This window comes from Megalops cyprinoides, chromosome 13, assembly GCF_013368585.1.
Source record: "Megalops cyprinoides isolate fMegCyp1 chromosome 13, fMegCyp1.pri, whole genome shotgun sequence".
Taxonomy (NCBI): Eukaryota; Metazoa; Chordata; class Actinopteri; order Elopiformes; family Megalopidae; genus Megalops; species Megalops cyprinoides.
The window spans coordinates 19,582,832-19,600,497 of NC_050595.1; the positions used below are offsets into that span (position 1 = coordinate 19,582,832).

The 17,666-nt window shown below is 41.2% G+C and overlaps 2 protein-coding genes and 1 non-coding gene across 3 annotated transcripts in view; all 3 read left to right on the forward strand.

Moving 5' to 3' along the window:
- The first annotated feature begins 599 nt into the window (after nt 1-599).
- On the forward strand, nt 600-11,638 carry LOC118788322 (coiled-coil domain-containing protein 39-like). The gene is made up of 21 exons (XM_036544281.1): nt 600-689; nt 1,116-1,235; nt 1,482-1,628; nt 2,083-2,241; nt 2,516-2,608; nt 2,723-2,851; nt 3,011-3,202; nt 3,556-3,659; nt 4,532-4,664; nt 5,236-5,430; nt 5,835-5,999; nt 6,522-6,659; nt 6,862-7,070; nt 7,749-7,872; nt 7,969-8,125; nt 8,400-8,506; nt 9,421-9,561; nt 9,803-9,982; nt 10,411-10,490; nt 10,929-11,051; nt 11,473-11,638. Exons 1-21 carry the CDS (start codon nt 600-602, stop codon nt 11,636-11,638), a joined length of 2,952 nt encoding a protein of 983 aa, XP_036400174.1.
- A 1,552-nt stretch (nt 11,639-13,190) lies between these two features.
- trnah-gug lies at nt 13,191-13,262 on the forward strand. The gene has a single exon. It is a non-coding gene; the product is annotated as a tRNA-His (tRNA).
- A 2,155-nt stretch (nt 13,263-15,417) lies between these two features.
- LOC118788006 (FERM domain-containing protein 5) overlaps nt 15,418-17,666 on the forward strand; it is a 95,227-nt gene continuing 92,978 nt past the window's right edge. The window contains exon 1 of the mRNA XM_036543822.1: nt 15,418-15,758. Within this exon, the coding sequence (XP_036399715.1) occupies nt 15,657-15,758 (102 nt within the window). The 5' untranslated portion in view covers nt 15,418-15,656. The remainder of the gene's footprint in view (nt 15,759-17,666) is intronic.

Here is a 17,666-nt window from a genome sequence, read left to right on the forward strand (position 1 = left end):
TTGTTGCACTCTCTCTTGGTTTGAACTCCCATCTAGCAATAATGTCTTGCTTCACCAGACAAAAAAAAAAAAAAAAAACAGACTAATAACTATTCATGGTTGGAGATATGCATTTCAAACTAGTTTACCAACTGTTTAGGTGGCTTATGGTTAAATAAGCATTGCTACAATAACTTAAGATGAGGCCATGACAAAAATGTGATTATTACCACAGCTATGTACATTAAATGTTTGCTTAGCAGACCTTAATCCAGTGCAGTTTACAAATTCAAAATGACAGAAATCATTTGTATCTGCTACTTGCAATATTTTATCATGACTGCAGACGATCACTTGATTAGCCACTTATTTGTTTGTGCTACTGTAATTATAATTTTGACAACCACAGATTAGAGTGTCAATTAGAAAGTAAGGTCATGGTGACTAAGAAAACCATTTATTTATATAAATATAAATCACTTTGTTCCGTTTCAGTACTTTGAAATTTCCATGTGCCTACCTGTGCAGTGTGGTGTAGTTCAGTTTAGTTAATTGGCTGTCCTTTATAATGATGATATATTTTTTCTCTTTGATGTTCTGTTTATTCCAGATTTCTAAAAATGGCCAACGCAATTTTGTCTGACATGGGCTTTGGTGAGTTCTTTTCTGTTCCCCTGGCAAATGCAGAAAATGAAGCACTGGAGAATGAGGTGAGTTACTTGATGGTTCTAGTGAGCTGTCTAGTCTGCAGACCCACTTAATTAACCTTTGTTAGTTAGCTGGGAAGACGTCACTTCTGTTGCTGAAGTTAACATTTCCATCCGCTCAAGAAGTGTTCAAGAAGTTTATTTCAAGTAGCATTAAAATAAGGTTACTAAAGTACATCATTTTTAACAAAAAAGTATGGCTTAAGGACAAAGTATGAGGAAAATATTGGTCATTATCAATGTGTAGCTATGAAATACTGTGACTGTTGTCCACCATAAACTTCAAGCCGAGTACTTTGTTTGTCTGCATTAACTTGCAAATCACGTACATTAACGTACAAAACACAACAATAGATGTTGTGCTGAAAATATCTCATAAGAGAAATATGTTGTGCAACCTCTGTTCTGTCATTTTTTTTTACTTATCAGCTTCATATGAAACGAAAAGAAAAAATCACCTTGGAGAACAAAATCAGCGAACACAAAGATGCAATTCACGCGGTATCAAACTTTATGAAAAATCTTAAACAGGAGCTATCGCACACCAGGGTATGGCCTCCTACTCTCCCATAATTTTTCAAAACAAATCACAGTCTCAATGATGAATAATTTACACACATAAAATAAACTCAGTCTGCAAAAGACAGACACCATTCAGCTGCAAATAAAAGACCATTTCAAAAACGCATGATAAAAAACACTTGAATTACAAATGTGAAGTGGCTGATCCAAAAGTTCTGTGTGCATAAGTGTGTGCTTGTGTGTGGGTGTGTGGGTGTGTGTATGTGTACGCAGGCGCTCTATAGCGCTGTGGAGAAGGAAACAGAGTCGGAGCAGCATTTCAAAATCCTCGCAGACAGAGAGAGGGGCTGTTTACAGCAGGAGATCACTCATCTGGAGAAGGAGCTGGAGGTGCTAACGGAAAAGAAGAAGGCACTGGAGGTGAATTTATACAACATTTTACACAGTATGCTGCTGTGACATTTCAACATGATGTTACTAAATTAACTAGCAGACAGTATGACTAGTTATTGACAGGATGTCCTCAAATCATCCACAGAGAATTGTGAGAAAAGAGTGTATAAGAAGATACTGAGGTACTGTGAACTTCACAGAGCAGATTTTGAAGGAAACCAATAGAATTTTACATCTTTTTTACCCCAAAAAGAAAAGAGATGCATGTTTCTAATGAAACAAGGCATTTTGATACACCATTGTACCATAACATTTATCCAGTTGAAAAGAGAATTCTACTGGCTTTTCAGTGGTTGTAGCATTGTGTAGACATTTTAGTGTACTAATGGCTACAAGTAGCTAATAGACACAATACATAGTTTCCCCACAATCCCAGTGATTCTCTGGATTCAAATTATGTTTTCTTGGGATTTCCTCAAAGAATGAAATCCTAAAAGCTGGGCAAAAGATGGAGAAGCTGAAGAGCCAGCTGAACTGGGATCAGCAGACATTGGACGCATGGCTGGAGGAGTCGGCTCAAGAAGATGAGGACACCATGGTGCTCATTAAATACAGCCAACAGGATGAGGCCAGGATAAAAGTACGACATTTGATCAGCTACATTCGTTAAGGGGGCTCCCCTTGGAATGAAAGAACGAGTTACGCAGTGTGCAAGCTTAAAACACGATTAGCGCTACATAATAGAGAGAAATATTCCCATACATCATTGCCTTTCAGGAGAGCAGCTTTAACATTCAGGGCCATGTGTTATGTTGGCGGCCGTCCACAGAGCCGTTGTCAAGTGACAGGCTGGAGGTGTTGAGATTCACAAAGTGACAGAATGCATAACGTTGGCTTCCTGTTGGCTGCTGCAGGAGCTCACAGTTAACATTGAGAGGACGACCCTTGAGGTCAGCCAGAAACGAAAGGCCTTGGACATGGAGTGGACCAAGACAATGACGTTACAGGTTAGGAGATGATTTCCTACCTCTCAGCTGCTGTCTCTGAAGAAGGGTCTGTCATCACTGTGTGTTGCCAAAGTGTTAAATTGTTTTTTTTTTTTAATTATGATTTGAGAACAGGTGGAGCTGGATAGGGCTGCAGAGAATTTCCGTCGAGCCCACAGTGAGCGGCAGGAGCTGATTCGTCGATGGGAAAACACCATTGAACAGATGTGCAAGAGGGATCATGAGCTGGAGGAGTGTATGCTGGTAACCACCAGAGGGTGCTAGATAGTCAGCAAATGCTGATAATCACAACATATGAATCAAGCACACTACAGGTGAAATATTTAGAATTGTGGTACAGCTGGTGCTCATGTGCTGACAGTAATGTGCTACCAGTTTTATGATTCCTTTTCCTTTTTCCAGGCGCTCCCCTTGTGGAATCAGGAAGTCAGGATGAGGCAGAGTGTGATCAGTGAGAAGATGACCCTGCTGGAAAGCCAGGAGAGCAACAATCAGGAGTGCAAGAGAAGGCTCATAAGGGCTGAGCAGCTGGCAGACAAACTTAGGATGGAGTTTAAAGACAAGGAGGGCTATTATTTGCAGCTGCAGCAGGAGGTGAGTATTCAGCACTGGGAAGGCTGAGGCTGTAAGGCACTGCATGAATGGGGAAATTGTGGGGATTTCCTGAGCTCTTCCTATGCCTGTGTGTTTGCCTGTATTGCCCAGAAACAGAAAGCAGCCACATTGGTATGTTGCATTTTCTCCTCAGATAGAAATAAGCATTTCTGAAAAATATTATCCACATGACATGAGCAGGACTGGACTAAGCTGAATCAGTTCAGCGAGTATGGTTTAGTGTCCAAGTAAATGAAAGTCTGCAGATACAGAGGGACCAGAGATGAGCTTTTTGTGTCAGAGTATTCTCTGAATTATTTCATGCACAGTAATATAGTTCCTTCTTCTTTCAGTTTGATAGCTTGAAGAACACTGTGGAGCTGGGTGCCACTCGTGTAGAAGCTGCAAGGTCCCAGCTGACCAACCTGACCAATGAAACTAAAGACAAGCGTTACAAGTAAGCAGAGTACCATTTGTTTCAGGTAAATGCCAGCTGCATGGCTGTGAATTTACATAGGCTACGAATGATAGTAACCACCATTTCAGCACTAGCAGTGCCTTTGTCAGGGTATCAGAACTATCAGACTGGCAGCTCAGATGCCATGAATGTTTCATCACTTCGTAGGATTACAGCACAACTGCTGTTGAAGGAAATGGAACCATCTGGCAGACCACATCTATTTTCTCTCAGACATATTGTAAGTGTTGTCCCAGATTTCAGGCAGAGTGAACTACAGTTGTTATCCCCTTGAACAAGACTATCTACAGTGTCAGACATAACTGGCAACATGGTTGGAATCAGGCTAACAAACTAACACTAACAAAGTTTCCCATGGTAATGAATAGCACTGTCCTCAAAATGCAAGACTACATCAAAAAGCTAATTTGCACTCTGTCACACTGTAGTCTGGATTTCCTCCCTGTTTTGTTAAAGTAGTGACGAGTTTTAGGGCAGTTCAATGAGAAATTTAAACTGAAGAAAGGTTGCCAGGTTGGGAATAAATAGCGTATATAAATTAGCACTATAAAGACTTTGGCTTGCTGCAATGAATTCAATCATATGCTTTTAAATTTTCCAGAAAAACGTACAATTTACCTTTCAGCCATTTAATACATCTGGATATTCACTGCAGCAATTTTCTTATCACTACACCACACTACTTCCCTATGAAAAGGGATTTTGATATAGCCAATTATTTTCTTGAAAAAAAAGTCCAGAAAAAAAATCTAATTCACTTCATTTACAGATGAGAAGGTTGAGTTAAATGAGGTTAAATGTAGCTCATCAGGTGCTGTGTTTGCAGTCAGGCATGTGACACTTCCACACAGGGTGAAATGTATCAGGCACCAGAATGCAGCTCTCGAGGCAAAGCTGAAGCGTGTGACGGAGATGGCCATCAGCGTGGAGGAGAGGGCAGCCGAGATGGAGCAGATGCTGAATGAGGCCGAGATGACCAATGACGTGAGTCTCTGCAGAAACGTTCTCACGCGTCCTCAAATGAAGAGCAAAATTACAGTGCTCTCCTTTTCCAAGAACAGTTTGTACTGCGCAATTTGATATTAATAAGCCATCAATTCATGTATTTGACTGGGCCAGAACAATTTAATCATTTTTTTATTTGTGTGTGTTATGATCGCAGCTGGAAAGCTAGCATAATCTGACGGTGTGTTATGTGAGTGTTTGGGGGAAAAAAAAACTAATAGTCCAAACAATTTATCACTCTGGTAAGCCCCCAACAAACCACTGTATACCAGTGTCCTCGTGGGAATTCGTAAGCCCCCTGACAAAATGCTGTGCTCTGGTAGACATAGACACCAGTGTCTTCATCCTGTTTGAAATTGCTGCTACGGTTTTTTTCCTCCCTCCTTTTCTGGTCAACAGTTCATCTTTTTATGATTATCTGGAAAGAAGACTTCATCTAGCTGTGTGATTACATTGCAGCACATGCCAAATAAAAACCAAAAACTAAAGAGTGCTCATGTGAGGAGTGTGTGTGGCCTTAACCGTAAAAATGGTCCTGTTGGCTTGGCAGGAGGAGGAGTCTATGATGGCCCAGAAGCACAAATTGCTGTGCCGGAACAAGATGGAGCTCCAGGAGCTGAAATCCCAGGAGGAGGACGCCATGGCCAAGTTGTTCAGGGGTCAAGCTGCCCTCAGCAGCTTCAACAGCCACCACGGCAAACTGGAGCAGGAGTGCATGAAAAAACAGGAGCTGCTTAACAGCAACGTAAGTGGCCAGCCCCTCCCCCATAACCTACCTGCCCCAGCTCTTGGGGATCTACACCATAGCTAAGGATCAAGGGTCATAGCCGAGAACACCATCCAGGTTTGGGAGTGGCCTCCATGTCCAGGTAAATTAAATGAACACGCTGGATGTCCACTGAGTTTTTCTGTAGCAAGGCCACATAATAAAGATGCTCCTCGTGATGATACCTGCCTATGCCTGTTTGGATTGTTCCCCACCCATTTCACATTTGGCCTTGTCTGTGTTAAAGATCCACCTGTCTGAATACCACCTATCTTGGGTATAAATGTTATGGTTGGGTAACCAGAGGTGTCTCGGGGTCTCGCTGTGCTTTTGCGTGAGCGTGTGGAGGAGCTGTCTTTGATCTCTCTTGATGCTTTGGACAGGAGTTCCAGATCAAGCTCCTAAAGAAAAGGCTGCTGCGTCTGAAGGGAGAGCTGCAAACGGAGCAGGACCAGGTCCTGAAAGAGAAGGCCTGTGAGCTGACCAAGACCCTCGATGAGCGGAGGAGGGCCCGCAATATGCTGGCACAGCAGCTGAGAAAGCTCCAGGTGCTCCACAACATGTTCCTCTACTGATCAAATGCTCCAGATAAGACTTTCAATTCAGTCACCAAAACAGTACCATACGCAAACTGTTTATACAAAACTGTATCTTAAAATTTTTAAAAACGTAAAAACAAAAAGGTTTTTTTTCTGGCATAAAACAAGGAAACACATTTTGTTTTTTTGTAACTGAAGATGTAATTAAATAGACAGGAGAAACACTCCGAATATTAACTAGACTAGACTGATAACTCTTAACAAATATTTAGGTAGGCTGGACTCCAATTTACTTTAATTAAGAAGGATGGGAAACAAAGTTGCAGCAGCAGTGGTGCCTCTGTCAGATTGTCAGACCTGAGAGACTGGCAAGTGAGCACCCATGAGTACTTAATGATTATTTAGAATTACGGTACTTCTGTTGTTGAAGTGAATGGTGCCATTATAGGAGGACTGAGCCTAACAAAAGTTCTGGCAGACCTTGCGCCTGTTTTTGTTTGCACGCGTTGTGAGTGTTGTCACGGGTTACAGGTGGAGAGCCGCGGTGTGAGGAAAGGTGTGGAGAAAAGTCGGGTTGAGAGGCGAGAGCTAAAGACTAAGATGATGGAGACGGAGCTCTTCAACGAAACCTTGGGCAAGGAGCTGAAGAAGCTCATCGTCAAAATACAGGTGACAACACTGACACAAGAGGAACCAACACAAAGGAATACCCTCTACTTAGGCCAGGAGATGTTTTAAAGGCCGGCAGGACTTCAGCCTCCAGAATTCAGCCTTGTCCATTGTGTGCATTTTACATCCAACCAAACAACTTTAAAGCTGTGGCGAAATCAGTTTGGTCCCTTACATGTTTGCATTTGATGTGGCACTGCAGGACACCATGGTGGAGGAAAACCTCCTGAAGTTGGATGTGAAACGGGTAAGAGAAAGGCTGCAGAAGGAGATGGATAGGATTGTCTCATTGGAGAAAGAAAGGAAGCAGATGGAGACATCCATGAAAGAGAAGGAGATGGAGATCAACTTCAATAGAGACTTGCTCCAGGCACAGATCAGGATCGCCAACCAAGAAAATCAAAGTCTCAGGTAAATGTACTGGCACTAGGGAAAGTAATATTTGGCAGGTAGTTGTGTTTAAGGGAATGAGAGGCATGTTTTTTGTGTGATGTGACAATGACCATGTTGGCTCGTTTGTTCATAAACAGTTAATGTCTGAGCATGTACAGTACCAGTCAAAAGTTTGGATACACCTGATTAATATTATGGGAAACATGCATTGAAACACGGTTTGATTTAAAGATTTATGCTTGAATGCTTGTTTCTTAGACAAATATAAATTGTGAAGTTGATGTCTACGTAGGAATTTCTTTCCACAAAAAAAATTATTTTTAAGAAAATATTTTGTGGCTACTTTGAAGAATCTAAAATATAAGAGAGTTTTGATTTGTTTACCACTTTTTTGGTGACTTGCATAATTCCATTGTGTTATTTCATAGTTCTGATGTCTTTGCTGTTATTCTAAAATGTGGAAAATAGTAAAAATAAAGAATAAAAGTTGTGTCCAAACTTTTCACTGGTACTGTATAACATATCGTTAACATATCACAAGCTGAACATTTCACAAGGTCAACATTTGACTGCCACGTCTCTTGTAATGTTTGCAAAGGGTGAATAGCACAATTTTTAATGGATGGAAAGCCAAACCAACTTGGTTTGTATCGGATTGAATGAAGTGTTGCTCTCTCTGTTTCAATCTGAAACCAGTGCGGAAATGAACGAGAAGCTTTGCAAATTGGAAAAGATGCGGAAGAAGTGTGAGAGCATTACACTTCCCGTGATTTCCTCTGAAAGAGAAGGGGGGAAATCACTGGAGTATTATATGATCCAGGTAAGCGCACTCTGAAACAGCCACTCCTTGTTGATTCATTTCGGTTGCTTTGTGTAAAACATCGTTTAAAACATCAAACGGTGACTCTCTTGCCAGGCTGCGCAGGAGAGAGAGGAACTCAAAAGCAAAGCCGACGAACTGGACAAAAAGGTCTGTAAGAAGCAGACAGAGATCGAGGCACTGGAAAACACCCTGCATGCCATCAGATGCAAAACGGAACAGCAGAAGGCATCCTCTGAGGTCACCGAGTCGAGTGCGTGTTGGAGCGTCGTTTCAGGACAGCACCCACCATCCCCCTCCCATCAGCTAATGTTTCTGCTAGTTAGAGTGCCTCTAAAAAAATCAATCTAGGTTTTCCAGAGCCATGAATGTTTTTAGGGTTTTTAGGGTATACCCTCTGTTGTGACATTCAACCATCACTAGATTCGACTTGAATTGTCTGTCACATTAAATCTGTAGTAGGAGAAGTAAAGTGATATGAGACGAGGCATAAGAGCAGGATCAACGTGTTCTCATCTGTCTTTTAGTGGAGGAATATCAGGAGCAGCTGAAGCTTGAGGAGCAGGGGAGAACTGCACAGGAGCTGTACAGCTACAAGATGAGGCAGATCAGAGAGCTCCAACAGGATATTGAGGTAGCTCTATTTAGGCAGTGTATTAATTAAACATTCTTCTGAAATAGCATGTTATAAAAACAAGGAAGTAAATTTGCATAGCAGTGGACATGAAACATACACAAATTTTCATCTAAACAATAAAATCAATGATTGTGAATGCTACATTGTGAATGACTGAAAGCACTTAAGAGAGAGCTGAATGATGTGATACCATGTCAGATTATTGTAAAAGTTCATTTTCAAGTATATTTACTGTAAATTTGAGAATGCAATAATCCCAGGACACTTTCATGTGGAATTAAAACCCAGGTAATGTATTTATATGGACATGTAGGAGGACATGTTTTATTTTGTGCTGGGTATGTTTGCTAAACTGCTCCTGGGGTTGATTTTCAAGTACTTATTCCCTTTTTCCAGCAAACCTTAAATTCAGCTTCCATTCAGACATGCATGTCAAATGATAACTGTAAAATTCTACTGTACTGTACAGTATGGTACTGTACTATATGTAAAATACTAAAAGTTTTATAGAGCAACCCATGGTGTCTTTTTAAGGACTGTAATAAATGTTTTCTGAGTACAGACAGGATGATTAAATGATAAAATGTTTTCCTGCTGAGTTCAGCAGTACTGTCATCATCTGCAAATTCCCAATTGCAAAAAGGGATCCTACAAAGCATAGTTATTGTTTAGTACAGCACTTTCTAGTTGATGCATTTTTTACAAAATGCTAGATATGGAGCTGCAGCTAGTTGGAGAGTGGGGCTGTAAATTTAAATTACCCTGTCTCCAAATCTTAGAAGAGCTGTTTATTAAGCTGTCAAGCCAAATGCTTTGTATTTTCCTATAGTTTCTTGTTAATGAATAGAGCTCAGGGACTTGAGAGTCTACTGATGTTATGATCAAGCAATGAATTCTGGTTTCACTCTCAGGCCAAGAACAATGCTCTAGATAACCTACATCAAGAGGAAAGCGAACAGAAGGAGAAGAGTTTTGAAACACAGTCACAAATCATATCCTTGAACAAAGAAGTGGACTCCCAGAAGGACAAGCTGGACAGGGTAACCAAACAGGTGTGCTTCAGTTCCTTTTCTCCTTCTTGATACACATATCTGAAGGAAAATACGGACGTGTATGAGATTCACTGCTCAGTTTCTCAGCTCCTTTAGAGATGTCTCATTTCACTGGTAATATGGGTGACAGCAGAGGAATGTTGAGGATTACTCTGAATGCTTCTCAGTGTTCACCCCTCCTTTTAAGCTCTGATCTTTCAGACTGTATTACATAAGCTGTTCTTGTCTCCTCTTGTGACAGTGCACCAGACTATCCGCAGAGATTCGGTCGGCTAAAAAGACCAAAAAGAAGACCAAAGAGGAGTATGACATAGACCTCTGTGAGCTGAGAGACTTCAACAAGATGGTGGATAGGATGCTATTGGAAGCCATGGATGACGACTCAGCCCTGAAACCAGTCCTGCAGGCACACTTCGAGGAGGTACCTTCCAGCTAAAGTATTTCTAATAATGACCTCAGATCAATGCTACAGGTGGAGTTCCAGGAAGTAGCTTTCAACTAAAGACCCTCTAACAAATGACCTGAGATCAGTGCTGCAGGCAGAGTTCCAGGGGGTAGCTTTCAGCTAAAGAACACCAGATAAAGTCACAGCTTGGGTGACAGTGGAACAAGCTGAAATCTAGTTTAACTCTGTCCCTCCTGCCAATCACAGAAAAATACAGTGTTTACAGTGGGAAATTGGTTCCCAAACTCAATCTCAAAAATATAATTTGGTATGTAATATTTAATAAGCAGGTAGGCAGAGGTTGTACATAGAAATTCTATTTATATTCAGCACACATACAGCTGGGGCTTTATTTAAGTTTACTTTAAGTTACTCTGTTTAAAAAATGCTCTTTATTCTCTTAGAAAAACCTGCAGCTGCCAGTATCAGTGTTCCCAACAGCCAGCTGTCTCAGCCCTCCTCACAGAACTGCTCGTCCTGTTCGGTAAGCATTCGCATTGCTATTTATTTGCACAGCAAATGTACTTAACAAGGGCAACTTTTATAGCTCACCTTTCATATATCTTATATATATGGGGCTGGGTGCTCAAACATTGCAAGTGAAGCAATTCAATTTATGTACCTTGCTCAACTGTAATGCCCCAACTGAGAAATGGAGCATTAGTCTTTAGCTACATTTACCAATATGCCACACTACCTCCTAACAAAGACCCCAGCATACCAGACACTACATATATGAGCAGTTACTTACAACTCATCTTAAATGGTCAAATTTAGCAAATTTGATTTAAAACTCCACTTTTTAGAAAGGAATTCATCACATATGTCTCACATATCATATTCACATTCATAACAATAAGAAAAAAAATTTTGTTTGAGTATCTCTGACCTTTGTCACTTTTCTGTTGTTTGTATGTATCAGGTCTCCCAGCTCTTCCTGTAGCACCAGCACCAGAACCATCCCCAGGGCTCATTCGCCCATAACACGAGCAGTCAAACCAATCAGCCGCCTAAGCTCTGCTCGCAGCTCTGTCTCCTCTGTCAGGTAAGTTGTAAAGACAAAATTCTACCAGACCACCTGCATCCATGAGCTTTTACTTAGTAGCTATCTCACATTCAGCCACTATACTTTTATTTGTTCTATTTTGAGTTTTTTTTAGTTCACAATGAAAAAGTAGCTCTCGTACACTCTCATTCTTGCACATTTTCAAAGATGTTTAATATGTTCTAATGTTTCAAGTGGCAAACCTCCATGAGAGACATACGGATATAAAACATCAAAAATAATAGGGTTGCCTTTTTGTTCAGCTTGCATTGATCCTCTCCTATGCTCTTGTAAACCTTATCTGCTCAGGTGGGCTCCTTTCACTAAGATAACTTCAGGTGAAGACTATCATTTGGAAAGGGATGGTGCAGCTCTTTCTGTATTGTACATCAGTCATAAATGTGGTGTTTCTGTGCATCAGGTCAGCCAGCTCTCAGCGCAGTGGCAGCCCCAAACCTTCGCCGGTGAAGACTGTGGATCTGGGACTCCAGCTCACGGTGACCAGCGCCCTGTCTGTCAAGTCACCGCGGGAACCCAGGGCAGAGGACGCCACCGCCAACAAGAGCACCCAGACTCAGAAGCCCTAAGAAAAAGTCCATAACCAACATTATCCACATGGACTGTTCATAAACACAGGCCAACAGATGCAGTCATGAACATACCTGGATTTGGGAAGATCTGAAACATTTTATGGGAGGAAATGTGTAAGTGAATACAAACACAATGTTAAAACAACACAATGTTCCAGATTGCTAGCCAACCACCATGATAGGTACATAGTACAGCTCGAGTGGCCAGTATGAGGGCAGGGCACAAGAACTGGAAGCTTTGCTTTGCTTTGGGTGTTTTATTTGATGTAAATCCCTTTTTTAATTTCTGAAAATATTGTCCCTTTTTACAAAAACTAACTGTACAAATGATACTTTTGTATTATTACGACTTAGAAATACAGCTTTTATGGAAAGGACACATATTGTGGTTTACAAATGTTTCACAAATTATTCCTTAGTATGATCCGTGAGGACAATTGTGTATTTGACAGTTTAACGGTGCTTTCACACTAGAGCTTTTGGTGCGGACCTGAGTCCACTTGAGCCGTTAGTTCGGTTCGTTTTGTTGATGTAAAAGCTATTTTCCGAACTCGGGTCTCCAGAAAACGGGGGTCTGGGGGGTACGGTTCACTTGAACTCCACTACAGTTCGCATTTGGTGTGAAAGCCATCCGATCTAAAACCATGAAGTAAACGCTATTTTGCCTCCCTTTTTTAATAGTAAATGCGAACAGAACTTTATTTGTTCAGTTACTTAATTAAAAGGAAAACAGTATGGTGCTATTTTGGGTTACATTTAACAAAAAGTTGCTAGACCAATGTTAGCTGTCTTAGCTGTTCAGCCTCAAACACAAATACACATTAATAGCCTGCAGAAATCCTAAAATGTAGACGTGAGGTCAAGCCAGTGCCTTTTTGATGATCAACGGTAAAGGAATCGCCACTTATATTTGGGGGCGCGTTTTAACGAAATTACACGGTAGTCGAGGTGGAGGAGAAACGAAAACACTTTGATGGTGCAGTAGATGGGAAGAAAGCTTGGTAATCGTCGCACATTCTGACATTCAGTCGTTGCAGATTCTGACATAACTACTGAAAATTTGTGCTTATTTTAAAATTGCGCCTTGCGAGCGAGACAAGAGCAATGTCTTGTCAAAAATGTCATTGGTCTAACCTAACGGGTTACGGAGGGTTACATAGTGAAAACGTATTCACTTTCGAAAACATTTAGAAAATAGTTTTCGTCAAACTGTTGACATTTCATAATGCTGTACTTTTAGGTAGCGTTAAATTTTATATGTTTTATATTTTTTTTTAATAAATAATGAATTATATTTTAGGGCTTTATCTTTTATCGATGTACGATGTTGTTTGTATTCAAAAATGTGGGTTAATTTTCACTCACAGAGAACCCAAGCAAAATATGGTGCAGCACTAATTTTGATTCTTTGATACGATCATATTTCGTTCGTAAATTTCAAAACTACGAAAACTACAGCGCATACATTTTTCAATCATCACCTTGTACCTTGCAATGTAATTTCAAATACGTGTTATTCAGAGCGCTGTGCCATGAGCCCATGTAGCTCGCCGTGATCGTATAGTGGTTAGTACTCTGCGTTGTGGCCGCAGCAACCTCGGTTCGAATCCGAGTCACGGCATTGTGGTACAATGTCACGGCAATGGGCTCTCGTTTTTCTTCCAGAAAGAACGCGTTTTTATTTTTTGAGCTGGATGAAAGCGCCAAACTGCCTCCAACTATATCTCATCTTGCTGTGTAACTTTTTCATTAGTATTCCCAAATGTTACTGGCTTTAATGAAATAGATTTAATAGTGTTACATGTGTCCAACTTTGCCACCAGGAGGTGCAATATTACTGATAGAATGTTTAAATTTTTGAAGCGTCTTCAGACAATAATACTTACGTATCTGCTATTACACCCACAAAATAAAACGAACAGGAAAACATTTGTACACAGCTAACAAATATCATCAATCACATGTGGTACTCGATTAATAAACCCTGCCTGATTCTGTTCCAGTTAAGGGATCCGATCTACCTGTGGTCTGAATGCGACGAGGATTATTCTTGTTGTGTGTAAAGTATGATGGTGGTGTTTATGTCATGCTGACTAACCACCACCAGAGGGAGGTAGTTCCCCTTTTTTGAGCAGAGCAGCCGTTCTGCAATTGTCAGGCCTGTAAGGAGCTTTGTCTTGTCAGCAACAATGCTGCATCAGAACTGTGATGGCACAACACTGCTAGGATTAATACAGTGTAATACAGTGTAACACTATATTCATTCATACTTGTTGTTTCAGCAAGATATTTACAAATGTAATCAAACATATCTTCTTACATGCAAGTGTCCCTTTACCCCACAATCATCATCAAATTCATTTATACACCTAATGCCTACATAATCCTTGAATGCCTTCTCACTGTCTGGACCTTCTGTTTGCTATCTTGTTCATGCTTTGTTGTTCAATGAAGCACATGTTTCCTTTCATCCTAACCTTTCCTTGTATTTTATTATGCCTTGATTTGACTCAGTGAAATTCATTCAAAGTTGACACCCTCAACACCTTTGACTTATGAAAGGGACAGATGGACTAAATAATCCCGACCACCCTTTTGATTTCTGTCTTTACCCACGGAATCCCATCAAGACGCCATTTTGTACCGAGGGAGTCAGAATCCGAACACTGTTATGTAGTTTAAACCACGCCAATGGAACCGTTCACCTTTGGCCCTTGAGTAGACTGGCCATCATCTTCACAAGGCTGGCATAGACGGAGGAACTGCCCCCTAGCGACTTTTCAAAAAAGCTACATGAATTCGTTAAGACTCGCAAGAAACGCCGCAGTTGACATCAACTTTTACAACATAATTTATGTTGTCGAGGATAATTGGATTGGATATCATGTTCCGTTAAGTCTTTTGTTGCTTTTTCAAATCGATATTCTAATAAATATATAATTCAAAATAATGCATAGATAATAATTCGAGATCGAGACAATGTATTTTCAATATTTACATAATTAAAAAGAGACAGATTAAAGCAATGTTCAGGTTATACAAACATACATATACACATAATAAAAAATAAGAATAAAAGAAACAGACTCATGAATAAAATGCAATTAGTGCAATGATCAAATTTCATAACTTTCAAAATACTTGTTCAGTACACTTTCCACCAATGAAATGAATTTCTTCAGGCTGGTAACTGTATTTTAGTGCATTTGGGATAGAGAGACCGGAAAATTTGAGGTGCAGGCTGCCAAAAAGAAGTTCTCATTGCTCCACTGCACAGAGATGACGCGATCAAATCTGAGAGGCGATGCACCCCTTGGCGTGAAACGCCAAATTTAATTGAATCTTTGTGGTATACGGACGGTGTTTCTAAATGCAATTTTTTTAACTGGCACATATCACAGATGAACAGGAAGATTTGGGCAAAAGTGCAGTGCAACCGCGTACAGAGACTGGAAATTCAGTGTGACATATTTCAAGCGTCATCCAGATTAGTGTTGCCGTGGCACGGAAACCACCGTTCTTTCAGTCGCTGTCCTCGTAAGGGGGTCCAAAATTGAGAGGTATTCCAGTGCTGATCTCCCGCAACTGTCATTGCTGATCCTGGATGCAACGATACGCAAAACAGGCTCTCTCTTTCCAGTTGATAGTTCCAAATTTCGTTTACTGATAGGCAAGTCTCATTGGCTTTCAGTGACGCCACTCGAAGCTCCTGGACCCACCCCCCATCTCAAGTAGCAATCGGTGAATGGTGAATGGTACACAGTTCTGATTACACCACAGCAGTGATTGCACTAGGAGCGGAATCGACCGCGTTTCAATGGTTGCACACAACCGCGGAGCAGGCAGCGTGTTCGCGTCAACCAAGTAACGATGCTTAAATCTTGCGTCTTAGCTGCAAACTCCTGCTGCTATTCAGCTGGGTGACCGGAGAGGGTGGTTAACGTGACATTACTTCTTATGTTGTGCTTACTTTATTGTTCTGGTCCCATACGCAGACCAGTAATTGTGTAAGAAGATGTTGAGTCGACTAATGAGCGGAAGCATCAGGAATCTGGAGAGAGAATACAATTGTACCGTCAGGCTTCTGGATGATACGGAATACACCTGCACTATCCAGGTCAGTCTACACACAGATAACAGTTAATGAGCTAGCTGGCCGCCGCTGTTAGAACTGCAAACAGCTCTCGGCGCCGATTCCACGGCGACGGCGGCTGTTGCAACAGACCTTTGTTTCATCCGAAAAGAAACGTGCTGGTACTATCAGCTAGCTGAAGCAGGTACCTGCATCCCACGGGTCCCGCTTCCCATCACAGGCATCGATGAATCATTGCCGAACATAGCAATTTATTTTTAACTGCATTGCGTACCAGGTCAGTGCTGTATGGACACGAAGCGAATGTTTTTGGAGGCGTTGGTGGAGGGTGCTCATTTTGGCCAAAGGGTTGATAGTCTTGTCTCATTGCTGACGATGGTACGCTTGCGAGCAGTGGTGTGCAGTAGCTAGCAAGCTGCATCTCTAGACAGCGATGGCTAGCGACGGTCTCGAAATTGCCCTTGCAAGGGTTGTTGAAATCGTCACTGTAGAAACCTGTGTAGCCAGCAAGCTAACTTTTACAGAATGCAAGATAAGCTAATGTTACACGTCACACATAGTGTGTTCGGACGGCGTCAAGTCCACAGATGCAAGGGCAAACGGCCCTCTTTATGAGGTGGTATTTAATTTTCAGTTGCGCTTGTGTCGTTGGAGTCTGTATGTTATTACACTGCTAGAGTTTGGATTGAAGATGTTAATGGAGTGATCATATAATTAGAAGTGCAAACATTAAAATACCTACTTTCTGAAATGTACGTTACAGGTACTGTTATATTAACTGCCAGCGTAATGTCCCTTGCTTTTCAAATACAGGTGCTTTTTTACACTTACAGAGTGTCTACTGTTTACGATCATCTTGACCTTGCTATGATTTTGCCAGAACTGTACACATGTAGCTCATTGAAGTCCTGTACCCCAGAAGACATGCAAACTCATCCTATACGAATGCTGCTATTCGCCATTCTGTGACAGTTGGGGTGTTCGTTTTATTGCTGATTGTGGAGATCTCTTGATGAGTTATTGTGTAGTGCCCGTTTAGAATTAGATTTTTTCCTGGCATCGATGGGCCGACAGAGAGCGGGGTTACACAAGGATAAAATTTCTGCACCGACCTCTTGACTATTCAACAGGCATTCCAAAGTGCTTCCGTAATAAGAAATATTTTGATTCTGATGGTTCCTGAATGCAGATGAGGACAGGACGCGCGCCACGAATGATGAACGTTTCGCAGTGATAATTCCCAAACCCTGTCCTGACCAGATCCATTCTGAAATTATTGTGATTATGTTCTCACAACACCTGTGCAATCAGTAGCGGACAAGTAAAAGATCGTAATGCATGTCAAATAAGCATCTTGGAAATTCACCCATTCAGTTTGTTCCTAGGGATGCTACTTTGGTCCTTACTTCAGCTCGCAGTTGAGCAGTTGAAAACCATAGGTCACTAACGTTAAGTACCAGTCAGCACTGAGTACGAACGCCACATACGAACAGGCGTATCACTGAGTGTATCACTAAGTTAATGCAATTTTAATATCGGGGAGCACTATACAGCTCATATAGTGCAATATAACTACTCTGCGCAGTGGGATTTTCTTTTCAATATCAGTAGACAAACAATATTTCGGTCATTTCACAACACTAAATTCGGTATGGAATTTGAGAGGAATTATTTACCCGCAATAATGCACCAAATGTGTGTCGTTTTATGGAGCATTTCAAGTGAACGGCGACAGCAAGATAAAGAAAACAGATCGATGTGCTTGGATTGCATCTGGCTGCCTATTCTGCCAGATGGTGGCTACTTTATCCTGTAACCACCATACTAGATAGCAAGTGCTGTAAACAAGAATCAAGATTACACAAGTGACGTTACACAAGTGGGTGCTTCCATCAACTGAGAAATACTGTTTGTTGTTGTAACTGCAGATAA